The 26,077-nt window shown below is 42.0% G+C and overlaps 1 protein-coding gene across 1 annotated transcript in view; it reads left to right on the top strand.

Moving 5' to 3' along the window:
• The window catches only part of IQGAP1 (IQ motif containing GTPase activating protein 1), a 1,927,315-nt gene that overhangs the window by 797,713 nt on the left and 1,103,525 nt on the right, over positions 1-26,077 (top strand). The window contains exon 15 of the mRNA XM_044076373.1: positions 23,915-24,078. Coding sequence (XP_043932308.1) covers positions 23,915-24,078 — 164 coding nt within the window. The remainder of the gene's footprint in view (positions 1-23,914; positions 24,079-26,077) is intronic.

Below are 26,077 nucleotides of genomic sequence, written 5' to 3' on the forward strand. Positions count from 1 at the left end.
AGACAGGAAAAAACACCGGTAGCTGACCTTTAGACATGCCTGAATAGGTGCTTATTTATTAAGTACTAAAAAACTGTTTTCCTCTAGACAAGTGAGGAAAGTTGAGTGCTGTAGTAATTTGTAACTTATTTAGTGCTTACAATGAGTTCTGAACAAGTGCTGAGATCAAAGAAACAGACGAGTGCTAAAACTAAAAAGCTGGCTAGTTGCAAGGGAAATTTTGAAGAACAGACTTTATGGTGCCAGGAATAGTTTAACCCCAGTTAATTGGGGGGGGGGGGCTTAGGAGCTCACAAACAGTCCTGGACACAGCAAATCCATATCTGACCTGCCACAGGAAAGGGGAAAGCAGGCTTAGAATTTTTTTTTTCCAGTAAAGTGGAAATGGAGAAAGCTGGAACAGAAGTTAATTCAACGTTAAGAATCTGAGTGGGTTGGCCTTCACAAATGTTCTCTACTAGATTGAATGAACTGGGTGGAGTGTCACAGATCAAATGTACAGTATGGGTGGGCAACTGCAAAGCCACCAAGTATAAGAACACACAACACTAGGCAGAGTGGGTGGGAAAAATTACAGTTCCTAGCTGTAGCCACTAAATGAAAGTTTTAAACAGATCAAGGAGCAGACGCGAGAATGCTTTTAACTGTAACAGACAAAAATGCACAGAAAAGCTCAGATAGAGCACTCACAAACAGAAAATACAGCTCTCAGTATGAAAAAGCAGTTTACAGTTAAGTAATGTTAAAACAGTATAAAACAGTACATAAATGCAGTGAAACAATAAAATAAAGCTTTATAACAGTGCAAAAATATAGTAGATCAACTGTATAGCACAATTATAAGCGTTTCAGAATTGCAGTTCAGTGAAATAAGTGTAAGAAATAAATTAGCCTGCTCTTGGAATCTTAAGGAATTTCCACTTATGCAATGCAATCCAGAGCCTGACAGTACAAGCAGAACCTTTATAAGAGACCAGGTTTATATAGCAGTAAAAATGGAGGAGTTGGAAGATCAGATTACTACTCAGTCCCTGCTATTACCCAATCACTCGTACTGCAGAAGGTCAGGAGGCCTTGTTCCTCTCAATAATAATGAAGACAATCAGCAGAAAATGGCTGCCAGAAACACAGGAAACTCAAACAAAACTACCAGTGTAGACAGCAGGCCTCTATCAAGATTATGTCACCTGAGCAGAACACAGAAACCTCACTTTAAAAGCATAGAAAGAACACCCACAAAGAGAAAATACAAGTCTCAGTATGAAAAAGCAGTTTACAATTTAGTAATTTAAATAAAAAAAGCAATTATAGTAATGCACACTATTACATTTCCTAGCTGTAGCCACTAAATGAATGTTTTAAACAGATCAAGGAGCAGACTTGAGAATGCTTTTAACTGTAACAGACAAAAATGCACAGAAAAGCTTGGATAGAACACTCACAAACAGAAAATACAACTCAGTATGAAAAAGCAGTTTACAGTTAAGTAATTTTAAAACAGTATAAAACAGTACATAAATCCAGTGAAACAATAAAAAAGCTTTATAACAGTGCAGAAATATAGTAGATCAACTGTATAGCACAATTATAAGTGTTTCAGAAGTGCAGTTCAGTGAAATAAGTGTAAGAAATAACTTAGCCTGCTCTGCTCTTGGAATCTTAAGGAATTTCCACTTATGCAATGCAATCCAGAGCCTGACAAACCATCTTCCGTGAAGTTGAGAATGCTGCATACCACCTAAAAATGCTGCAATGGCAGCGTTTTCATTTGGAAGTTTGTATTTATCACAAAGTTGTACCTAGAGGAATGAGAGTGAAATGTCTCCCGAGTTACGGGAACACTTATCCAGATTTACTTGCCAGATGGCAAGCTATAAACCTGGGTACAAGCATGAAATACATTAATTTACTCATCGAATATTTCAAACCTGAAGAGGAGAAAATGGCTTTGGACAATAAAACGAAACAAGCTGAGCTAGAGTATATGTGCTTAGAGGATACTTTTCATTCACAAAATAGAAACACTGCAGTTCAACTTGAATGTATACGAGAACAAACTAAGGGATCAGAAGACAAGGAAATTAGCACGTGATTTCCAGGATTTTAAACTGGGTAATATATTCAAATGGCCTAGGAAGGAACAAACGGAGAGGGCAGAGTAAAACTGCTACTGCTAGACCTTTTAGTATGAGGAAAGATGATGAAGGAAATCAAGGGAGACTAAATATTAGTGAAACAATAATACTTAATCGTCAACCTGTTCAGCAGGATACTAGACGAGATAAATCTACCCTTGAAATTTTGGCAACTGATCAAAGGGAAGCTAGCACTAGTGGATTGGTCCATTGTACAACAGATTTATCTTCTGAAGCCAGTAACGAGTCCATGGCAGCCACTAAACCAAAAGAAGGGGTGGTACACTCCCCTTTCAATTGGCCATTGCCGGTTTTTGTGAAGTAACAATTCCAAAGGAACTCGAACACCAAGTCGAGAAAGAAAACAGAAAATGTTTGCGATGTAACTCTAAATGAACCTCCCTTAACTGTGAATTTATCGCAGGTGACCCTCACTAAAGAAGAACTTTCAGTACTCAACAAAGGTCTGAGTTTTATTCCAGCTGCACCGTTTGACCTTAATGAATTTGTAACAGATATTCGACTGTTTGCCAGGAATATAACATTTAAATCTATATTTGGAGTAGAAAATAGCTGTAATACGTTGCAATATACGAAACTTAGTAACTTTACTCTGGTCAGTCTTCCTACTATTGAATTATTTTCCCGCCTATGTGAGGATGAGGTGGAGAAAATAAGAGGGGAAAGAAATGGCCCAAGGGGATATCGTAATTTGACTCCAGCAGAAAAAGAAGCTCTGAACCAGTTCAAACGAAGAGATTACATAGTGGTGAAGCCAGCTGATAAGGGCGGCGGTATGGTTGTAATGGATGCTGATTGGTATAAGAACAAGATGCACCAGATGCTTCAGGATGAGAATACCTATAAGAAATTAACTAGAAGAGATATTGAAATGATGATTAATAGTGTCCGAAGTAATTTATATGAGACGCTAATGGAAAGACATTTATACAAAGACCTGTTTGACTTCTTTGAAACTGAACATCCCACTATTCCTAGTGTTCGTGGCTTGCCTAAATTACATAAGAACAGTCAAGACCCCCCTTTACATCCTGTAGTAGCAGGCAGAGGATGGGTGATTGAACCTTTGTCTATATATATTGAAAATGAACTGAAGCAAGCACTACCTTTTGCTAATGAGGTACTGAAGGGCACTGGTTCATTTTTAACTGACCTATATAATTAGGCAAAAGAGTTGACAAGAATGGATGATGTTATATTGGTCACTATGGACATTAACAGTCTCTTTACAGTCATTCCCAATAACTATGGTGTTGAGGCTATTTGATCTTTCTTACATCAAGTCCATTTAGATTGTGATCTACTTTGTTCTTTATTACAACTGATATTGGAAAACAACGTTTTTGTTTATGGCTTAGAGTATTTCTTACAAGCATTCGAATTTATTGCTAGCATACTGGGAAAAGGAAAAAATATTGAATAATAATCCATGGAACAAGTATATACTATACTATGGTCATTTCGTGGATGATATTTTTATCCTATGGAAAGGAGATGAAGTGCAATTGAAGGAATTTACTCAATACCTTAATTCAAGTACGGACTTCTTGGAATTTAAGATTAGTTATTCCAGGCAAACCAGTGATTTTCCGGATGTAAGGGTTTCCATGCATCCAGAAACAGGCTTGAGTACAAAATATTTAGAAAGTCCACCTGTAGAAATCATTATTTACATCATTCTAGTATGCACCCAGGCTATGTCTTTAGTAACATATTTGAGAATCAAGCAGTAAGAATATCTAGACTGTGTACAGGTGATATAGAATTTGATACAGAATTTACCAACTTAAAATCTAATCTGCAATGTAGAGGTTATAATGAAAAGAATCTCACTGTGACTACCGATCTAATCGATGATATTTGAGCAGGAAGATGCCATCCATATTTTTCACAAACAAGAGCAACCTTACACAATAAGACTAGAAGAGTAAGAGCACAGGGAAAGCCATACAACTTGCAGCTTAACATACAGCATGGACAATAGATGTGATATCATCAAAAAGTTTTGGCCGGTATTGTCAGCTGATGACAAAATAAATATTGTTGGAGAATCACCACGTTTTACTTTTAAAAATAGAAAAAAATCTGAAGAGACTAATGTGCAACAAAGATGGGTTTGATAAACCAACAGTTACCAACAGGAAAGGTACTTTAAATGCCTCAAATGTAAAGCGTGCACCTCCATAGATAGTGACAATACCTTTAAACATCCAAATACTGATCGTCTTTATGAATTTGATGTCTATGCAAATTATAACACACAGCATTTGATTTATTTAGTCTGTTGCTCTTACTGCTCTGCCTTTTATGTGGCAAGACATACCAACAGATAAAAGATTGTATTTTATGCCATTTAAGGGACATTAAGAAGTTGGATCCAAATAATGCACTTGCAATGCATGTCTCAAATAACCAGTCACATTACTTCAAGTTTAAGGTTATGGAAGTAATTCCCTGTAATGTAAGGGAAGGGGATGTACATAATAAAACTGAAGTTCGAGAGATCAGCTGGATAACAAACCTGAGAACAAATCGCTTTCCAGGCTTAAACAGTATAATTCCGCTTAAACCAGTGCTAAAAGACGGAAGGTTACAGATTGGCTCTAGAGAGGAGAAAAATGTGGAAGAGAATAGGTGATTGGTCCAACAGACTGGTTTTGCATTATGACTGGATGGTAGTAAAGTCAAATTATGACTGGCAAAAGCTCTCGAAGAATTAGAAGGAAATGGTCGTGTAATTGGCTAGAGAGAAGCTAATGCCATTGGCTGTTGGGTAAAGAAATGGAAAAAGAGCTGACTGGTTTAAGCTATGGAGGTCTAGAGCGCATGATTGGCTAAAGCTCTCTCGAAATTGATAGGGTGAATAAACCAGGAAATGGATATGCAATTTTCTAAAGAAATGCCACTAGATGCTAGGTAAAGAAATGGAGAGTGATTGGTTCAAAATAAGGAGGTTCGTTTGTTTTTGAGTTCCTGATTGGAGAATATGAACAGGCCAATAAAGGAAGTGTATGCCAAAAGAGGACTGTAATAGATCATCCCTCGCAAAGCTGATGAAGAATGAATGAACCAGGCAATGGACGTGCAATTGGCTAAAGAGATGCCAGCACCATTGGTTGTTAGGTAAAGAATTAGAAGAGAGAGATTGGTCTAAGCTATGGAGGTTCGCTCGGTTCCGAGAACCTGATTGGAGAACATTTTTATAGGGTGCAAAAGGAAGGTGCGTGTCAAAGGAGGACAGCAATTGGTTCTCCAAAGTATTGGAGAGCACGAACTAGAACTACGATCTGATAGACTAACTAAGCTGAAAGCACTTATCGTTGAGAATTTGTGTTCTACATATTTTTATAGAAACCTAGTCTCTTGAATTTTATTTTTATATTAAAGTTTTTATTTTAAATTACAACTGGTTCAGCCATGGTGGTCAACGAAGAACTCCTCTTACGAATTTCATTGTTTTCTACGTTACCTCCAGTAGTGCAACAAGGTGGTTTTTAGTAGTAAAAGGAGATTAGGATTTTAATAAATATATAATTAAATGTATCAGGGTTACAATTAGTGAGGTTAAGGTAAGCTCTTAAGTACGTCTTTGACATGATGGGTACTGAGTTCTTTTTGCATATATGTGGAGGTGGTCACTGAGGAAATCAGAGTAAGTGCCACTGGTGACATACTAAGTGAAATCAGACACCAATATCCAGTTGAAAATTGAGCCACGGTTTTTGGGGTATTTGTAACTTGGGGGAGAAAATTTGTTGAGTCGAGCCAAATAGGTTGAGGCTAGTTAATGGGTATTTTGTGGAGATAATCTGCCAGTCAAAGTTAATGTCATGTAGGATTATCTTTTCAATAGAAATTGTGTGTGTTATCCAGGGTAGGATGATGTTCTTCGTATTTCACTGTTGCAGTTATTGCATTTGGGTTATCCCCTGCCAGGGTAGCCCTTGGCCGGCCCGAATACCAGAGACTTTGTTTTCCTGCGTCGGTTGCTGTCGCTTGAGGACTGATGTCAGGTCGTCAGTGGTATAAAGTAAGGCAGCTGATGCCATTACATCAGTCTTTCTTGCCGTGGAGCCGGAAGCAGAAGCAGTATGCACGAGTGCCTGTCAGCCACTACCTGAGTTTTCATTTCCGAATTGAAGTCGAAGTCTTCTAAAGCTAAGTACCCAATTGAGGATCCTTTTTTCTAGCACTAACCTATGTCAGAAAAAGTTAATCGTCTCACCTGTGGAAAGCAAATACCACACTGAGACTACCACTCTTACTGCGTCACTTGCCTAGGCCCAGAACATGAAGTCCCCCATTGTCCTTCTTTGCTTTAATGCTAGAACTATCCATCATCGGGCCCTTATTGTAGCCAGATCTTTTCATTTACAGTCCTCTATTTCAGATATGGCTTTGGTAAGCCGTCTGACAGCAGATCTTCCGAAAATTGTAAAGATAAAGACAGACCGCACAGGTCCAGACTTTCCGGCGGCGCTTATGTTAAGCTAGTCTGCAGTCCTCCGGTACTCAGTGAGGCACTTTCTCAACCCCTGATGACCACTTCAGTTGATTCACAGGCCGATACCAAGACCCTTTCGGAGTCTGGTATGCCGCAATGCTCTTCTTCGTCCAATGATCTTGTGGTCGTCTCTACCTTGGATGGGTCTGGAGCCGCTGAGCAGGCACCAGCTTTCGAGAAAGTCCTTCGCTCCTCCGAATCTCGACAGACAGAGGTCTTCTTTCGTGACTGCCGTTCTTTCAAAAACAACAGAGTTCCTTAAGCCCAGGGTTCGAACCACACCCAAGAAACCGACTACCCACTGTCAGGTGCCTGCTACCTTGTCTCACTCTCAAATGCTTAAAATGGCAGAAGACCTTATCATGCTGATCAGGGGAAACCAAGCTACCCCTTCAAAAAGGAAAAGAGATCTGTCCCCAGTAGTTTTGTCTGAACAAGAGTCAGATGAATCTGATGCATCTGACTATGAAGACATGCAGCTCCTCTCCACTTATGAGGATTCTGATGCAAAGGAATCCATTCCTTCAGCCTCTCCCCAAGAGGCTTTTCCCTTTGGGGAAACCCTGCATACTTTAAGGGAGCATTTCCAATGGGAGAGTCAGGACTACCCTCAATCTAAAAAGAGACTTGGGGAATTCCTAGATCTTCCGCAACACAGACCCTTGGCCATCCCCCCCAGTCCTGTATGTGGTGTTTGATGTTTTCCTTGAATCCAGCTGGACTCCTGATGCCCTACCTCCTGCTACCAGAAAGCCAGACAGGTACTACAGAGTCCCTGACTCGCACACATATCTTTTTAAAAATCCAACAGCTGACCCTAAGGTCATTTCTCAAGGGCCTAAAGGGATTAAAGCAAATTCTGCTAAGACTCCCACCCCCTCAGACAGGGATTCCCGAGCATTGGACAGATGGGGTAAAAAAAGTATACACCTCAGCTACTCTTGCTGTCGGGGCACTACATTGTCAGTTCAGTATGCTTAAATATCAGCAGCATACCTTGGAACTCCTTAAATAAAAAAATGTCCTCCTTTCCTGTTTTGGCAGAATCTAAAGATTTACAAGACTTAATGCATTCTGCAAATCAAGTAACTAAACACACCTTGCACTGTGGTTTTGATGCCCTAGAAGCTTCTTGCAGGGCAGCAGTCACTGGATCTGTCATTAGAAGACATGCATGGCTTAAGGAACAACCCCTGCTGAACCATGTAAAATCTGAATTGTTGGATGCACCATTGCACAAAGAAAAAGCAAAATCTATGCAAACAGTTAAAGATTTCTTACAGGTTCCAGCCCCCTAGATTCAGCAGGCATTTTCCCTCCAAGCACTGGTCCTTTCCTGCTCCGAGTAAACAGGCCCAACCTAGAACCCATGGAAACGCAGATAAATGGAAAAGGTTCTGCACCTGGATCCAGGCTAAGGGGGGCCAATACAGCACAGCCCTCCATCCCTCTCATCCTGGATTATTTAGCTGACCTACTACACAGTTCATAGATAGGTACTAGGCTATTGGCCCTAGGGCCTATACAAGCCCAGCCAAAAAGGTACCACTGTCGAGCAGAGCCACAGAAGTGATCCTCTGGGTGAATTTCCTACTTCCCATCCAATCATCAAGATTTTTCTTGAAGAGTGCTAATGAGGAGCTTTGTTTGTTATAGATAGGTAGTTTATTCCAGAGTATGGGAAGTCTCTGGGACACGAATCTATCCCTCCAGCATGTTCTGTTTATTGTTGTGACAAGGTTTAGGTCCCTAGAGCGTGTTGCTCGGAGGGATTGGGATTTCTTTAAGTGGAGCATGTCCAACAGCTCTGGGTTTGACATAGCTTTGTATGTTAGGCAGACATCATCTCTGAGTAGGTGATATGCGACGGAGTAAAGCTGGAGTTTTTTGAGGCGGCCTGTGTAGGGCATCTGTTTGAGGCCGATAATCCACTGTGAGGTATTTCTGTGGCCTTTCCAGTTGTTGTAGATGTCTTGAGGTACATACCAAAAGGGGCGTTGTACTCTATAATGGGTCTAATGAGTGATGAGTAGAGGGGAACAATGACCTCTCTTTTTCTGGATGAGAAACCTTTTGTGATGAGGTGTGCCATGTAGAAGGATTTCCTTACTACTGTGGCGATGTGATTATAAAAGGAGAGACTACTGTCCACCTGTTTTCCCAAGGTTTCATCACACTTTTGGTGTTAAGTAGACTACCGCCTATGTGGTAGTTCATTGGTACAGAGTTTTTACCAAAGGGGATGACAATGCACTTTTTGGCATTGAGCATGAGGTCATGGCTCTGACACCAGGCATCTGTCTCAGTGATGCCCTTCTGTAGGATGTCCACATCATTTGGGGACTAGACTGTGGCTCCTAGTTTGCAGTCATCTGTGAACTTCATTAGCCAAACACCTTCTGTGTTAGCCTGTACTTCAGAGAAGCAGATGCCAAACAGGAGAGGACCTAGGACTGAACCCTGTGGTACTCCTTTAGTCACTGGTCTGAAGTCAGATTTGGAGTCTGCTACTTTCACAGTGTGGATTCTGTCAGTGAGCCAGATGGCAGCCCATCTTGTGACATAGGGATGTATACCTAGTTTAGTGAGTTTATCCATAATTCCAGAGTGGGGGATGGTGTCAAAAGCCTTGGCAAGATCTAGATAAGCTCTCTTAACCACTTTACCCTCGTCTACGGCTTTGATGACTGCTTCAAAGAAGTCCATCAGGTTTAGGAGACATGATCTGCTTTCTACAAACCCGAACTGGGTGGGGTCCAGAGTTTGGAGATTACCAATGTCTTTGTTTAGAAGTTCCATGATGATACGTTCAATGGCCTTGCAGACCAGACTCGTCAGGCTAATGGGGCGGTAGTTCCCAGGGTCCGTGGTGGCTCCCCCCTTGTGGAGTGGGATAACCGTTGCTGTGCTCCATTCAGCGGGCACAAAGCTTGAGGTGAGGCTATAATTGAATGTGGTACTTAGTGGGGTGCCAGTTCATTCTGTAGTTTGTGTAGAACGCAGCCTGGGATGTTGTCTGGTCCCATGGATGCTGTGTTCTTGGCTTTGGAAAGTATGATTTTTACCTGTGCAGCTGTGATTACAGGAACTTTGCATTTTTCCAGTATAGAGATGGGCCCTTTAGGGGGTGAGAGGGGGGTAAAGTTAGCACTGAGCCTATCTGCCAGGATGTTGGCAATATCAGTTGGGTCTATGTATTTAGTGCCATTGTACTGTAACTCCGAGGAGATCTGAGTGTTGCCATTAAGATTCTTGACATAGCTATAGAATGCTTTGTGGCTGTCTTTAGAATCAGTGGCTAATTTGTTTTTGGAACTAGCTTTGGAGGATTTTATCAGGGATCGCAGCTTCTTACTGAGGCTGAACAGGGAGCTCCTACACTCATGGGATTTTCCTCTCTTTTCCAACAGTTTCTTCCTTCTGTTGTACAGTTTATGGCAGGGACCACCAGATTGGCTTCCTTTTTTTTGGAGGATAGCATCTTGGTTCTGTTTGGGATAGCACAATCCATACACTCGTGTAATTGCTTATAAAATGCAATTGTGTAGGATTCAGTAGTCATAACTGTATTGTCCATCTGCATGGGTGCAGTAATCTCTTTCTCCTGTATAAAAATTAATGCCTCTGCTATTTCTGCTCATTTTCCGACTGAGCAGCCCCTGTTTTCACACCCTTTGATCAAACAGTTCCTCAGAGGGATTAGCAACTGGAGGCCCCCCAGAAGGGCACCAACACCAACTTGGGACCTTAAATTTTTCTTGGAAAAGCTCACCCTGCCTCCTTTCGAACCAGCTTCTTCTGCAGAGCTAAAATTTATCTCCTAGAAGACAGCCTTTCTTCTGGCCATCACTTCAGCCAGAAGGGTCTCTAAGCTGCAAGCACTCATGGCTGTGGAACCCTTCATCATCTTCCATGCAGACCAGGTATCCCTCAGAACTAACACGTCCTTCATGCCCAAGGTGGTGTCCAGTGTAGCTTTCAACCAATCCATTCATTTGCCCACCTTCTTTCCTAATCCCCAGAACAAGGGGAAAGGATTCTTCACTCACTGGATGTGCACAGACAGCTCAGATACTATCTGGACAGGACTAAACCCTTCAGAAAGTCTGATCAATTGCTGGTTAACTTTGCTACAGGGGCAGAAGGCAAAGCCATCTCCAAACAAACCATTTCCAAATGGATAGCACACTGCATCCATTTCTGCTACAAACAGCATGGTAATCCTCCCGCCAAGGGAGGTCAGGACACACTCCACCAGAGCAGCCACCACCTCTGCAGCTTTCTTCAGAGCAGTCCCCACCAGGGACATCCTGGAGGCTGCCACCTGGACATCTGTTCACACTTTTACCAAGCATTACCACCTGCCTTTCTTCTCCAAATCCAGGGCAGGGTTTGCGGCTGCAGGGCATCCTAGCCAGCTCCTAGCTTCCTTGACTGCCTCCACCCATTTCCTCAGCTTTGGGAATCTACCCAAATGTGATGACTGGTTTCCCTCCCTCCATCCCCTTTTTTTTTCTCCTTCTCCTTTTGTTACCATTCTTCCTTGTTGTTCTCCTTTCCTTACAAGGGACATATTGGTATTTATTTTCCACTGGTGGGATTCTTCCACCAGTCCCTGGCCTCCTACATTGGGGGCACCTGACAGGTTAGGGAAAAAAAAACTGATGTAATGGCGTTGGCTGCGTTACTTTATACTACTGACGACCTGACGTCGGTCCTCAAGCAACAGAAACCGACTCAGAAATACTAAGCCTCTGATATTTGGGCTGGCTGAGGGCTACCCTGGCAGGGATAACCCAAATGTGATGACTGCAACAGTGAATACACTCTAACATCTACATTTATGGTAAGTGTACACAACTGTACTTTTCCAAGATTGTAGCTTTATTGCCTGGGGGACTGTAGAGTACTGTAATATATAGTTGTTTATGGTTATTTAGTTTTAAGATGGGAGCTGAGGAGTTCAGATTTGTGGAATTTGGAAATATATTTGTTATAGGGTTGGATTTCAAGATAAGGTACAGTAAAGCTGCTCCACCTCCCCTTTTTTGAGTTTTATCATCCCTGATGAAATTTGGAGTGAAATTTCAGAGTCGAGTACATGGGGTTTAATCCATGTTTCAGTTATGACAAGGATATCTGGTTCATTGTGGGAGATCCAGGCATGGAGTTTTGACATTTTATTTTAGATGCTACGAGTATTCATAGAAATAAATGTAATCTGTTTGTAAGAGCATGCGGTAGGTTGAGTTTTGATGCTTTTGGTGATGATGTGGCCCATGCTTTGAAAGGAGTTGGGTGGACTGAGCAGAAAGGGGTGTTTGGCTTGGGTTGACTTTCGGAGGTTATTAAGAAGTCAGGATGGGGGGAGAGGCCGGATTTGAGGTGAATTTCACCATAGAGTGGTAAGAAAGGGAGAGAAAGATGGATACATTTGGTAAGCTTGTTTTGGTTTAACTCTGAGGTAGTTTTATTTTGGTGCAGTAGGTGTGAGGGTTTAGTAATTCAAATTTGAAGTAAAGATTGTGTGAGTCATATACATTGAAAGTGATTAATGGTGAAGTGGGGTGATTTGAATGGTTAGGGGTTAAGCAGATAGTGGGAGAAATGTGTGTAAGATTGAATGATGTATGTAGGCAGTAATATTAAGAGAAGTGTGGGTTGTAGAGAGATTGGTCAGTGAGACAGGAGCTAAAACACTGTGGTGACAAAAATATAGGAAGGGTAGAAGTAAATGAGTCAGGTGGATGGAGTAAGTTGCGATCACTGGGGTCAATAGTAAATATAAGGGAGGAAAGGAAGTTGGTGTGCTTAAATGCAAACTGATGGTTTAGGAGTTGTGTATTGTGCTTGGGGTATGTCTATGTTTGTGTATACCTGTAAGAAGGGTGAGCCATAGGTAGAGTCCCAAGTGGAGAGTAGGTCCTATAAATGTTAATACTTGAACCAAAATCCAGTCAAGGCACCATGGAAAGGAAGAAATCAGCACAGTTCGAAGATGAAACACAAGCTGGTTTTATTGTAGTTTAAAGTTCATAAACGCAATTCAGAATACGTTTCTGTCTTTAGTCAGACCTCATCAAATACGACAAAAACACTGCATTTTGAATTGCGTTTATGAACTTTAAACTGCAATAAAACCAGCTTGTGTTTTATCTTCGAACTGTGCTGACTTCTTCCTTTCCATGGTGCCTTGACTGGATTTTGGTTCAAGTTTTACTTTTGGGTACCAGTTCGAGTTTGTTGGATTTATTTTTGATTCCTATAAATGTAATGCCATGAGAGGTGGCGCTGGAATTGCAGTTGGGATGGGAACATAGAGGGAAAACTCTCCTGCAGAAAGCCTTTGTCAGTTATGATTTCAGTGGAAGAATGTTACGTAATAGGAGAGGATGCTGTAGAAGCACAAGGGATATTCTAACTGAAATTACTGCGTTTATAACAGATGGGTTTTTGTTGATGACAGCCTGTTAGGTTACCAAACCTTTATCTTCTCGAGGATGTACATCTGACGTATGACCTCAGCTCATGTGCATCAGGGTATAAGGATGGATGCCCAAGTCCACAGACTTTCTTGCTTCCAGTCCAAATTTAGGTCATGCACCTGTTAGACTGATCCATGTTTGGTTGTTGATACTGTTGCTTCACTAATCATTGTCAGATAAGTCTGTCATTGGGGAGCCTTCCTTTTCCTGCTAGACTGTGGTTTAAATTTGTTAGATGTCAGCTAAGCATGGAAAGTGCGAGTGTGGTAGGCAGATTACATACAAGGACTTGCACACTGATTGTGTTTTTGATTATGCCCAGAACACAACCACCAATCCTGCTCCATTTGTCAGTCGTTTGTACCCAAGACCTTCGCTCAAGACTTTCCTTGCTTAATACTGTTCTTGAAACTCGGTACTTCAGACACACAGTTCAGTTTAAGATGGCAGACTCTCTGGCTTCTGATGTCTGTCTTTCCCCCTTAGAAGAAATGCAAGAGACCCTGAAATGATTGTGCAGTGCAACATCTCTTAGACGGATGCACCCGATAATGTGGTCGAACCCCTGATAAGTCAGATTACCTGCCAAGTGCCTGCTACTGAAACTCCATTGGAGGCCGTTATGGCCGTTAAAGCCCTGCAGATTGTGGATACCTCAGACAAACTGCGTCTTATTTAGGAGTGTCCGCACCAACTCCTTCAGATCCTTGTAGGTGAAGAAGTTCCTGGTACGTTTATTAAAATGAGACAAGATTCCAAACATCCAAGGCTTATGCAGGCAAACATCACTCTTAGAAAAAAAAAAAAAAGGGTCGTCCCCTACACCTTCCAGAGAAAAAGAATGGATGGACTTCTCTCAGGAATTATTTAAAAGCGTCATGGTCCTGAAACCTCCTCCTTTTGTGACGCAAATAACTCAAGCCACATCACAAAAACACTCCTTGGAGTCCTCCTCCTCTGAAAAGGATCCAGAACCAGCTTCCAATCATTCTCTAGACTACTCTTCTCAACTCCACTCTTCTTAGCAGGTCTCCTTCAATGAATGGGACTCCCTTTTGCTTGACAGCCCTTAGAAGAGGCTTCCTTTGGAGAAACTTATCCAGTGCATGATGAGACACTTTGAATAGCAATCAAGGTAAATCTGTGAGGTATAAAGAAGATGCTACAGCCCTCTGGAGAGGAGTACTCCAGCTCCTTCACCAGTCCCCCCAGTCTTCAAGGCTTATCTGGATCCCTTTCATTCTTCTTCCTTAACACCTGAGACAAGGGCAGCAGATCCATGGATAGGTGGTGTAAAAAAGGATATACCTCCTCTATACATACTCCACTTTAGCATTTTGATCTATTAATTGTGGTACACAAATGACTAAATACCTGCTGTCTGTGCTGCAATCTCTCCACGAGGGCATGACAGAACCACAGACAACAAACTCTAAATGAACAGCAAATAGTCGTTTCTGTGCCAGGCTACACAGTTAGGCAGACTGCTTCAAATGCAGCTATGATGCAGTGGATGCTATGTCTAGGGCTGCTACCACAGGCTCTATAATCAGACAATATACATGGCTACTGGGTCAGCCCACCCCTGAAGACTTCAAATCAGAAATCTTGGATTTGCCTTTGGGCAATGACGTATTGTTTGGACTAGAAGCTGCCAGTCTTTTCAAAACTCTGCAAGAACAACAGAAGACCATAAAAGACTGCAGACAGATTCTCCTGTCTACAGTCCCTAGATACTATAGGAACTATCCGGCCAAATCCACTTCCTTTGTTAAACGGGAGCCTGTACCCTCATAAACATAGGAAAGCACCTAAAAAAATTTTCTGACCAGCCACAGACAGATTCCCCTTGCACTGCAAGGATGATTCTCAGAGCTTTGGCATTCATGACTCCAGCCATCCCAGTGATTCTAGTGACCAGATTGCATATGAGGAAAATTCAGTGGTACCTGAAATAAGTGTAGTCCCAACACTTGCACACCTTAGACAACCCTGATCTCACCCTGCATCAAGAAGAAGTTTATTTTGTGGGAGAAACCACTTTCTCTCAACCAAGGCCATCCCTTCACCCCAGCTTCTTGCAATTCTCCAGACAGGGCTTGTGGGGCCTGTCCAGTATCCCACAAAGTACAGGTGGAATGGCCCTTCTCTATCCTGAAGGTACAGATCAGCCAGAAAGAAACGACGGCCCTCCTGCAAGCTCTGCAGACTTTCTCACACCTTTGGAAACCGGGCAGTCTCCTCGTGTACACAGAGACAACACCACAATGATGTAGTCTATAAACCAGCAGCTGCAAGGTCCTATCCCCTGTGCAGATTGGCACAGAAGGTTTGGCAAATTGCCACTCAATTTAACCTGACCCTCACAACAACTTAATTCGCTCTGTAGAGAATGTGTTGGCAAACTCACTGAGCAGAGACTTCATGGACCCTGAGCAGACAGGTCTTTAAAGCAATCCTATGTTGTTGGGACACACTGCAAATCTTCTTGAATCTCCATAGTCACCAGCTTCATCTGTTCTGCACCAGGACCCCATCTCCTCTGGCTTGGAGGACAGACATCTCATTCCAGAGAGGAAAGTTACTATATGCTTACCCCCACAGCCACTTATTCCAAGGGTCCTACTGAAGATGCAAAACGACAATCCAAAACTGCTGCTCCTGGCCCCTTTTTGACCAAGACAGCATTGGTTTCCTATCCTGTTCCACCTATCAAAGGGCAACACTAGAAAATTCCAATATAACCAGACCTGATCACCCAACAGAAAGGTCCACTTCTACATCCCAACTAGGTTCTCTGTCTCACTGTGTGGATGATTGGGTTCTGATCCCTAAAAGACCCTTATGTTTCAGAGGATGTGGTGCAGGTTTTACAGGAGGCCATGAAGTGTAATACCAGTAATTCATACACAACTAGTTGGAAAAGATTCTCTATGTGGTGTCACAAGTACAGACCGAAACCACTCATCTGAGGCCCACACTGTACTTCAGTGTCTCAGTGAGCTTTGCATTTGGGGTTGGCCTACTCATTCATTAAAGACCATTTGTCAGCCATCAATGCCTGTTTTCCTGTGGATACTCCTCTCATTTCCAGGACAGAGGTCAAACTGTTCCTGAAAGGAGTCCTGCACCTTATGCGTCCAAGAAAACCAATTACTCCTCAGTGGGATCTTAATTTTGTTCTAGGAAAAACTTCTATCCCCTTTTAAGCAAGCTCCATATGCCATCTTAAAGTCCTGCACATGGAAAACTGTCCTACTAGTGGCTGTAACCTTTGTATGCAGGCTGTTTAAAATTCAGTCACTCCTGGCTACTTTTTCCTTTCTTATATAGCAAAGGCTACTGTTTATAGAAACTGCACAAGTGTCGTTTTAGGGGCCTTTTGCTGTTCTAAATCCTTACAGTACTAGTGGCATTTTTTTGTAAGATGGCAGACATTTAAAGGTGTTAGTCACAATTTTGGTAATGCACTTGCTATGTCATGCTATTCATAACTTGTAACGTTTTTAAAATGTCATGAGTCTCTCTTAGTGGCTGACCTTTTTTTTTCATCCTTTTTACTGTTGTTCTTAACTGACTGCATTGTGAACGAGTTCAGGACCAGATTGCTCACAGAGGCATGAAGCAACAAACAGTTATGTTAAATTTTAATGAGTGTCATAACCCAGTTGAGCGCACACAGACAGAGCAGATGTTTGTCTAGTAATCTGTAAATAACTAAAGAATAGAACAAGTTAAGATGAAGACGTTATCTCCTTTGTCCATTTCACTGTTGGTAAATATGCTGTAATAGTTTTTTAGTTGTTCTTCCTGCAGTGCTATTGTAGTTGTCATTCTCAGAACTTAGAACTGATTTTTTTTTTAACTCGCGGCCATAAAGCTGTAAACATCCTTTAGATCCAGTGTGGGTCATTTTCCCTTTACAACTGTGTAAACAGCATAACTCCCCAAGGCAGGACATTCTTTGTGTGATTTGCATCTTGCTGCAGTTTGTGATGTCATTACTGTTTGTTTAAAAGTTGCATCAGGAAACTGTGGTTTGTGTTTGTCTTCACCTTGTATGGTTGATAAAGGGATGGTGTGTTACTTAAAATAAAAGAGCAGGTGCAGGGTGTGACAGTGTCAGTGTTGTAATACACATTGTTGTGTTTTCTTTCTGTGGCAGACAGCCAGGTGTGAACAGTATGGAGAAGAATGTCTTACGTACATTATTTATTTACCTTTTAGTTAGATACAGGGGTTGCCAGTTAAAATTTGAGCATCAGCTTTGTAAACTACTGCTCTGATACTTGAAACTACAGTTTATCTCTAGGACTGCTTCTGAATAAATAGGATTGTGACAAGGAGAGCTGTATTTTTTGGCAGTGGATCTGAGAAGTTTTCACCATTTGGGTCATAACAGTAGGAAGGGAGCGAGAACTGCATCATGTAGTGATCTAAAAATGGATCACTGAATGCATACTCTAAAAACTTAAAATGGGTTATTAGAAAGTTCAGTATTTTTACATATAGTCCTACTCTGTAAATAACCTTGACAGAATAAGTAAATATTGGTGTGGATGTGCCTTTGCATTTTTACTTAAAGAAAATGATGTGAAGTGACAAGTGACCGCTTTTAGCTTCTGTTTCCGTTTTTGTGGTACGAGTTCAGTAGCCATGTTTGTGTTTTAAATTAGATGCTTAAGATATGATTGTTGCAGGTGTCACTGCAGTCAAAATTGTGGTTGATTTAAAGATGTTTTGTTAAGGAATTCTTCATACCAAGGTATAGCCTACAGTTCTTTACAAATGTTTGGAACATTGGTTATAAAGTAATGCCTGAGTATTTATTCTCATTTTAGAATTGTCTGAGTTGATTATAATTAGAGGGAATGTAAATTAGGTTGTCAGAGATGTGCATTTTCTTTTCAGAAAGTTGCTTAGGCAGTTTTCCATCTGCATGAATGTGACCAGAATCAGGGAGGTTTTGAGGAATCTGCAGGTTCACAAGTCTGCTGAAGAAATGCATTCTTAAGCAGTTTGCCATCATCAGTGCTCACTCAGATTTTCTCACTCTGCTTCTTACATTTATAGGTTCATAGGTTCCTACTAGGCTATCTGCCCTAGGGCATTTGTAAGCCTAGCCAGAGTGTGTTTGGCTTTCGCCACCCATTTTAAATTAATTTTGCTATGCCCTTTTTCGAGGTTAGTATACTGTGCCTCTGTCTAACAGTGACACAGAAGTGTTACCTCGGGTAAACCTATGATCTCCCATTCACTCATCAAGATTCCTCTTGAAGAGAGTCAATGAGGGACTCTGCCTAACCTGGACTGGGATTTTATTCCAGAGTGAAGGGAGCCTCTGGGTTATGAATCTGTCCCTCCAGCATGTCCTATTTATTTCATTGCTGAGGTTCAAGTCTCTCGAGCGCGTAGCTCGATGGGATTTGGATTTTCTGAGGTGCAGCATGTCCATTAATTCCGGGTTGGACATGGCTTTATACGTCAGGCACAGATCGCCTCTGAGCAGGCGGTATGCCACTGAGTAGAGCTGGAGTTTCTTTAACCGGGCAGCATATGGCATCTGTTTGAGCCCTTTGATCCTCTTGGTGAGGTACTTTTGGGGTCTTTCCAGTTGCTTTAGGTGTCTGGTAAGGTACATACCAAAAGGGGCATTGTACTCAATTATGGACCTGATGAGGGATGAGTAAAGAGGCACGATGACCTCCCCTGATCTAGATGTGAATCCCTTTATGATTAGGTGGGCTATATAAAATGTTTTTCTAACCACTTTGGCCATGTGGTTGTCAAATGAGAGATTGCTATCAACTTGGGACCCCAGGTCCCCAATTACTTCTTCTGTACTTAATGGATTACCACCTATGTGGTAATTTGTGGGCCCTTTGTTTTTGCCAAAGGGGATGACTATACACTTTTTGGCGTTTAGCTTGAGGCCATGGCTCTGGCACCAGTTGTCTGTTTCTATGAGGCCCTTTTGGAGGATGCTTGTGTCGGCTGGAGAGTCTATTATGGCGCCCAGTTTGCAGTCATCTGCAAACTTGGTCAGCCACAGTCCTTCCGTGTTGACCTGTACCTCCGAGAAAAATATACCGAACAAGAGAGGTCCCAGGACTGAGCCTTGTGGGACCCCACTTGTAACTGGTTTGGAGTCTGACATGACTCCAGCAATTCTGACTCTGTGGGTTCTGTCCTTGAGCCAGTTTGCAACCCATCTAGTGACATAGGGGTTTATATTTAAGCTGGTGAGCTGATCTATAATGCCAGAGTGGGGTATTGTATCGAAGGCTTTTGCGAGGTCCAGGTAGGCTGTGTAGACCACCTTCCCCTCGTCAATGGCCTTGGTGACTGTTTCAAAGAAATCGACCAGGTTTAAGAGGCAGGATCTGCCCTTAACAAAGCCAAACTGGGTAGGATCCAGTGTCTATAGGTCACCAATATCTTTATTTATGAGGTCCATGATGATCCTTTCCATAGCTTTGCAGACCAAGCTAATCAGGCTTATGGGGCAATAGTTTCCAGGATCCGTTGAGGCACCACCTTTGCGGAGAGGGACCACTGTTGCTGTACGCCACTCTTTGGGTACATATCCTGTAGTAAGGCTGAGATTGGACAGTAGTTTTAGGTTTGGGTTTAGCTCTTCTTGGAGTTCATGTAGGACGCAGCCCGGGACACCGTCTGGTCCCACTGATGCTGTGTTTTTTGCTTTGGAGAGGGCGGCTCTTACCTCAGCATCTGAGATGTCAGGAGGGCAGCACTCTGCTGGGATAGATATTTGCCCTTTTGGTGGGGGGGGAGGGTTGCGCTGAACCTGTCAGCTAGGATGTTGGCAATGTCTGTGGGTTTGATGTATTTTTTGTCATTTTGGACCAATTCTGAGCATATCTGGGAATTCCCACCCAGGTTCCTAACATAACTAAAGAAAGCCTTGTGATTATCCTTAGTGTCCTGTGCAATTTTTCTCTCTAAACTGGCCTTAGACGATTTTATGAGTGCCCGTAGTTTTTTGCTAATACTGATCAGAGATGCCTTCCCTTTTTGGGATTTTGCTCTATCATGTAGTAGCTTCCTCCTTCTGTTGTATAGTTTGTTTATGGCTGGGATCCACCAGACAGGATGTCTGCCTTTGGAGGATTGGGTCTTGGTTTTATTTGGGATTGCATGATCCATGCATTCCTGAAGGTGTTCATAGAATGCGTTTATAAAGGATTCTGCAGTCTGGGCCGTATTTTCCATAGGCCCAGGGGCTTTGAAGGATTCCACCTCGGTTTTGAGGAGTGTGAAATTTGCTTTAGAGAAGTTTTTCACTGTGGTTTTCTGGGCAGAGGGTGGGGTCGTGATGTGAATATCCAGTGAGATTAGTTTATGGTCTGATCTTACCAGTGAGGGATACACTTCTGGTCTGGAGCATAGAGTCCCCATGTTGGTGATGATCAGGTCCAGTATGTTTTCCCCTCTTGTGGGAGTGGTAACAAGTTGTTCCATAGCATTTGAGTTTATAAATTCTAGGAACCTTTGGGCTAGGGTGTTGGAGCTAGAGTACTGCTCCCAATCTATGTTTGGGTAGTTGAAGTCACCCAATATAATGGTGTTTGGAGAGACCTTCATATTTTCCAGTGTTCTCAGGAAGGCCAAGTGGGGTTCCTGGGTTTGGGAGGGTGGTCTGTAGCAGGCTATAAACTGGAAGGAAGTTTTACCCACTGTTAGTTGCACATGGATAGACTGTGATGCTTCGTGCTGTGCCACCAACCTGGAGGTGTGGGTATCTTTGATGAATATTGATACTCCCCCTACTTTTGTGGTTCGGTCCAAGTTTTGGGGCCGAAAAGCATGGTATGTGGTATAACCTGGTAGTGCTGGGGTGCTCTCGGGAGCCTTGAACCAGGTTTCTGTTACTGCACAGATGTCGATGTTCTCCATGCTAAGGAGAGTTTCGAGTGCGTGCATCTTGAGGTTTAGACTTCTGGCATTGAGTAGCATTACTTTTAGTTTCTTATCCCTTGTGATACCTATGGAGGTGCGTTTGTCTTTTGAGCCTTGCCTAAAAAAGGCACTATGGGGGTAGCAAGAGCCTTTGCCAATATCCGAAAGCCCAAGGGTGACAGGTGCAAGCCGTCCCTAGCGAAGCATCGTGGCTTGTCGAGCATGTCATCCCAGGCTGACAGGCATTGGATCCCCTTTGAATGACACCAATACTTAAGCCAGTTGTTGAAATTGATCATCTTGTCTTGATATTGTGGCATCATTCTTGGTGAGGGTAAGATGCTACTCAAGGTCAGGGTCATACCGGCCTGGGCTACATGCTCAGAGAGCTCCTCTATCTCTTTTCATGTCGTCCAGGGAGGTACATCTCAGGTCATTCACACGAGCATGGACAATGACAGAGTCATATTTGTACTTGCCTTGGAGTGACCTGAGTGCTTGTGTTATGTGGCGGATCCTAGCGCCCGACAGGCAGCTCACCGTGACCTTCTCCTTGTTCAGCCTGGGGAGTGGGACGTCAGTGTGCCTGACGATAGTCGCCTATTACAAGTGTATCAGGTGTGTTGTTTAGCCTTAAGGGCTGTGACTGTTCGGCACACTGGCTTTGTGAGCTGTGTGTTGCACGTGTTTTGTTTTGGGGTAGCGGTTGCTTGGGTGTCTGCTTTGGAGGTCTCTGCTGCTTAGGCAGATTTTTATTTAGAGCATCCGAGTATGTTTTTGTGTGTTTGTGTTTGGTTTGCTGTTGTGGTAGGTCTGTGTGAGACTGGAATTGTAGTGAGTGTGGTTTCCTTCTCCTCCTCACTGGTTACGCCAGTACTGAGTTGAGAGAGCTTAGCCTCCAGTTTGGCTATATGGTTGCATCTCTCACATGTGTTAGAATTTGTTGGGAGGAGGAGAGGGTTGTCTGTGTACATTAGGCAGTTGTAACATTGCCTCAAGATTCCCAGATTCACCAGCTGGACCGGAGAGGAGATTGACAACTGACCTTTGGACATGCTAGAATAGTATTGGGAATTCCTTTATAATTGCAAAAAAGGGCCAATGGGGAACAAGGTATTCAAGGGGAGTTTGTGAGGGTGTAGTGCTTTTAATTTTTTTGTGCTGACTTCTATAATTGCTTTAGTGAGCAAGTGCCAGGTAACTTAAATGCAATGTGTTACAGGTAACTTAAATGCAAAAACGACAAACAGTAACTTTCTTTCAAATGAAACAAGGAAATAAGTACAGTAAGCAATGCAGATATCACTAGGGATCCACAGAAGTGCTGAAAAGCCGCGTTTTAGGTGGAATTAGCGTTTCAGGAAAATAACAAGCAAACAGACAAGCATACAAACAAAGCTAGATTCAGCAGGCCTGGATCTAGTCTATGCTACAGCAAACAAGGTGTACCAATTTCAGTATGATTTGATGTAAGCTATGGGGAGATGATACACTGGTGTGAATGCTGTTCATTTGAAGAAAAGTTAGAATTTAGTCCCATCTGTTTCTTCTGGTGATGCATAAAAGTCCAAAAAATAAGCATTATGCCACCATGGTTAAAATCCGCGTATTTAGTGTAGCATTCTAAGCAGGTCATGCATGTATTGATTGATTCTTTGGGGAATATGCAGATGCTGACACTTCTGATAGGCATTGTTTTTGATGGGGTAACTGGTTAGCAAGGTAAGTCATTGCTGTCTTCTTCTTTTGGCTTTTTCTGGTTAGGGGTCGCCACAGCGGATCACCTGTCCGCTCATGATTTGCAGTAGAGTTTTACAGTGTCGAGTTGCCAGCCCGGCACCCAGCATTCCACAGAAGGCACACACATGCAACACTTACACCTAGGGCCAATATAGAGTGTCCAATCTGCCTACAGCATGTCTTTGGGATGTGGGAGGAAACCAGAGCAACCCGGAGGAAACCCACGCAATCACAGGGAGGACATGCAGACACCGCACCGAAGGCACCCCAGCCGAGGATTGAACCGGAGAACCTCTTGCTGTGAGGCGGCAACGGTAACCGCTGCACCACCGTGGCTGCCCTTAAGTCATTGCTGTGTTAATGCCTTTTATTTAGCAGTACTCAGGCTAACCACTATTTAGAGCAGCAGCTCAATGACATCTCTTGCTGTTTGGGCTTTAAAGTTAAAGGAATTTTCATTTATTAATGGCAAAGCTGAAACTGACAAGTCAACAACCCTCATCAGGTAATTTGAAACGTGTGGTCCCTTATTCCTGAATCATAGCTATGCTGCTGCACATGTAGTGTGACTGTATCATATTTTCTAAGGGATTATCATTTATCTTTGTAGGATCTCCCATTTTCTGCAGTGGTGTCTAATATGTCTGTAAAATTTGCATGCATGTGACCCACACATACCAACATCTGAACCACAGGATCCGAGCACATTAGGAGAAGTGTAACTTTTGTGAACTGACTTTTCTGTTTAACCCCTTTCAGAAACTTCATAGTCAAGAGATCTGTATTTTTTTGTAGTGACTGTAGTATGGCAGTCTTAATTGCTGTGATTCACTAATATTATGGATATTTTTGTCAAGGGTTTTTTTTCACAGATATTTTGATGGGACCTTGATTTGATATATTTGACGCTCCTGAGGCAGTCTCATAGAGCGTAGGATGATTTTGACAGATGAATTTGCTGTTATAAATTCACTGGTTGTCTTTCTTCTGCATTTGCCTTGTCAGTTATTTGGATTTCTTTTTATTCCTTGCATAAGAAAAAACTCAGTTTGTGACTTGTGAAAGGAAAAATCTTGTGTAGTTTTACCTTTTTTTGGCTTTTACCCTAGGAATTTTAGCTCTTGGGCTCATCAATGAAGCCTTGGATGAAGGTGATGCTCAGAAAACTCTCCAGGTCTTGATGCTTCCTGCAGCAAAGCTTGCTGATGTGAATGCACCAACAGCACAACACTACCAGGACACACTGGTCAGAGCAAAGAGAGAGAAGGCTCAGGTAATTGCATTTACACATCAGATATAATTGTGTGTGGATATATGTGTGTTTGTGTGTCTGTGTGATTACATCTCCATTACTGACATTTCCCTTACCTTTATCTCTTCTACTTTGTCCTCATATTCTAACCAAGACCACATTCCCTGCAGGGACTTTACTGATCTGCAACACTGGATAAAGCTTCTGTATCCCCAGCTGTCTGAATCTCTCCTTCCCAGTTATGGAAATATTACTAAACTTTCAATTCAAGTCTAGCTGATGGAGCTACATGTAAATATTTGTCACTGGCTAAATAGTTAACATGACTGAAATGTTTTACAACTGTGAATTCTTCTCTTTGTGGTAATGCACTGCACTGTAGTTATTCTTATGACAACTTGTCAATACACTTCTTATTTCATTGTTAAAAAAAAAACTTTTTGTATTGTCATTATATCCACATTGTATATGTAAAGGGTCCCTGAATCAGCTTATCCCAGTCCCCCACCTCATTTATCAAAAATATAAATACAGCTGGTAACTGCATTATCTCTTGACTTTGTGGCTTTGGCAATTGAGGTGGAGTGTATGCCTGCCGCTGTAAGTCACTTTTCCTAATAATTCAGAGCATTGTGCAGTAAAGTCCTGGTGGGGGGTACTATATGTTGCTTTATGCATTTCCTTAATGTACCTGCTAGTTAGCCTTCTTTCCTCTTTGTTAAAAGATATCTCTGGTTTTATTCCAGCATCCTCTACTATGAAACCTTAATAGAAATGCCTCCAGATACCCATTCCTTTTGCGGTCATTTTTGATTTGTGCATCTATTCATGTTAGAATCTGCTTCTAAAAGTGGGTAATTTTCATTGTGGGGGTATGTTCTGCTTGCATGCCATGTTTGCTGATTTTTTTATCAGGCAAGAGTAGCCCATTAGATTCCTACGTTTAGTCAAATGTCCATGTATAATTTAAATGGTAGAATTAGATATCAGTTTGTACTTTTAATTTTTTTTGTAGATCAGTTGCCTAAGCTTTTTTTAGGCTTATGCATTTCATATTCACTATGTCAGATGCTGAAAGTTCAGAAATGCTAGGAGTACTGCACAAAATTCAGTAAGGTTGCATTTAAAGGATCGTCACTTTATTGCTACCTGCAAGACAGTAGTGCTCTAAAGGTAACTCTCAGTGATGACCTACATCAGAGATGGTTTGTATGATCAGTATGATGTAGTTTGCAATGCATTGCAGTATTAATTCTCAGAACCAGAAAGTGCTGCAAGTTTTCTATTATACAGTTTAAGGATGAAGGGCCTAGAGTTGTTTGAGGAATGTGCATTTGTTTACTGAAGAGGTCTGATGAGTACAGCTTCCAAGATGGCTGCAAACTTGAATAGCAGGTTAATTAGAGCTCTCCCAGTGTGACAGATGAGGAACTGTTTAGAAAACCAGTAAAAGATATTAAAAATTGATAAACTTCAGATAATGACTAGTAATTCCACTGCTCAGATGGCAGTAAAGAAGAAATCTGGAGAAAATGAGCAAAAATAAACTATAAATGAAAGAGAGAAAGCTTAGGCTGAAAAGAACCTACAGTTCAGTAGAAGCAGTTAATGTTTTAGCTTTACTAGGAGAGATGGCCTCCAGTAATTAAGAGGAAAATTAATCAGATACACTCAAGAAGTGTTTATATTTTCCTTCAATGTGTCACTTCTTTTAATGTTGAATGACAACATACTGAAAAAATAAATGATCCAAAAGCAAAGCACAGGATAATGTATTTATTTTATTAGTAACAGGAGCATTTGGACCGTGATAACACTTACTCGTACAGTATACTGAAAAAATAGCTTTAAATAGCAGTTTACATGAGCTGATAAAATTGCAGAAGTCCAAGAATGAAGTGAGGGGAAGATTGTCTTAACACAAGTCTTCTGAAGAAGAGCTGATTCAAAAAAAAGAGTTAGAAGGCAGAACCTGAGGTGACATTTTTTGCTGTGGCAGAGAAATTGGAAGGAATAGTCT

This window comes from Protopterus annectens, chromosome 7.part0, assembly GCF_019279795.1.
Source record: "Protopterus annectens isolate FY-2018-M chromosome 7.part0, PAN1.0, whole genome shotgun sequence".
NCBI lineage: Eukaryota > Metazoa > Chordata > Ceratodontiformes > Protopteridae > Protopterus > Protopterus annectens.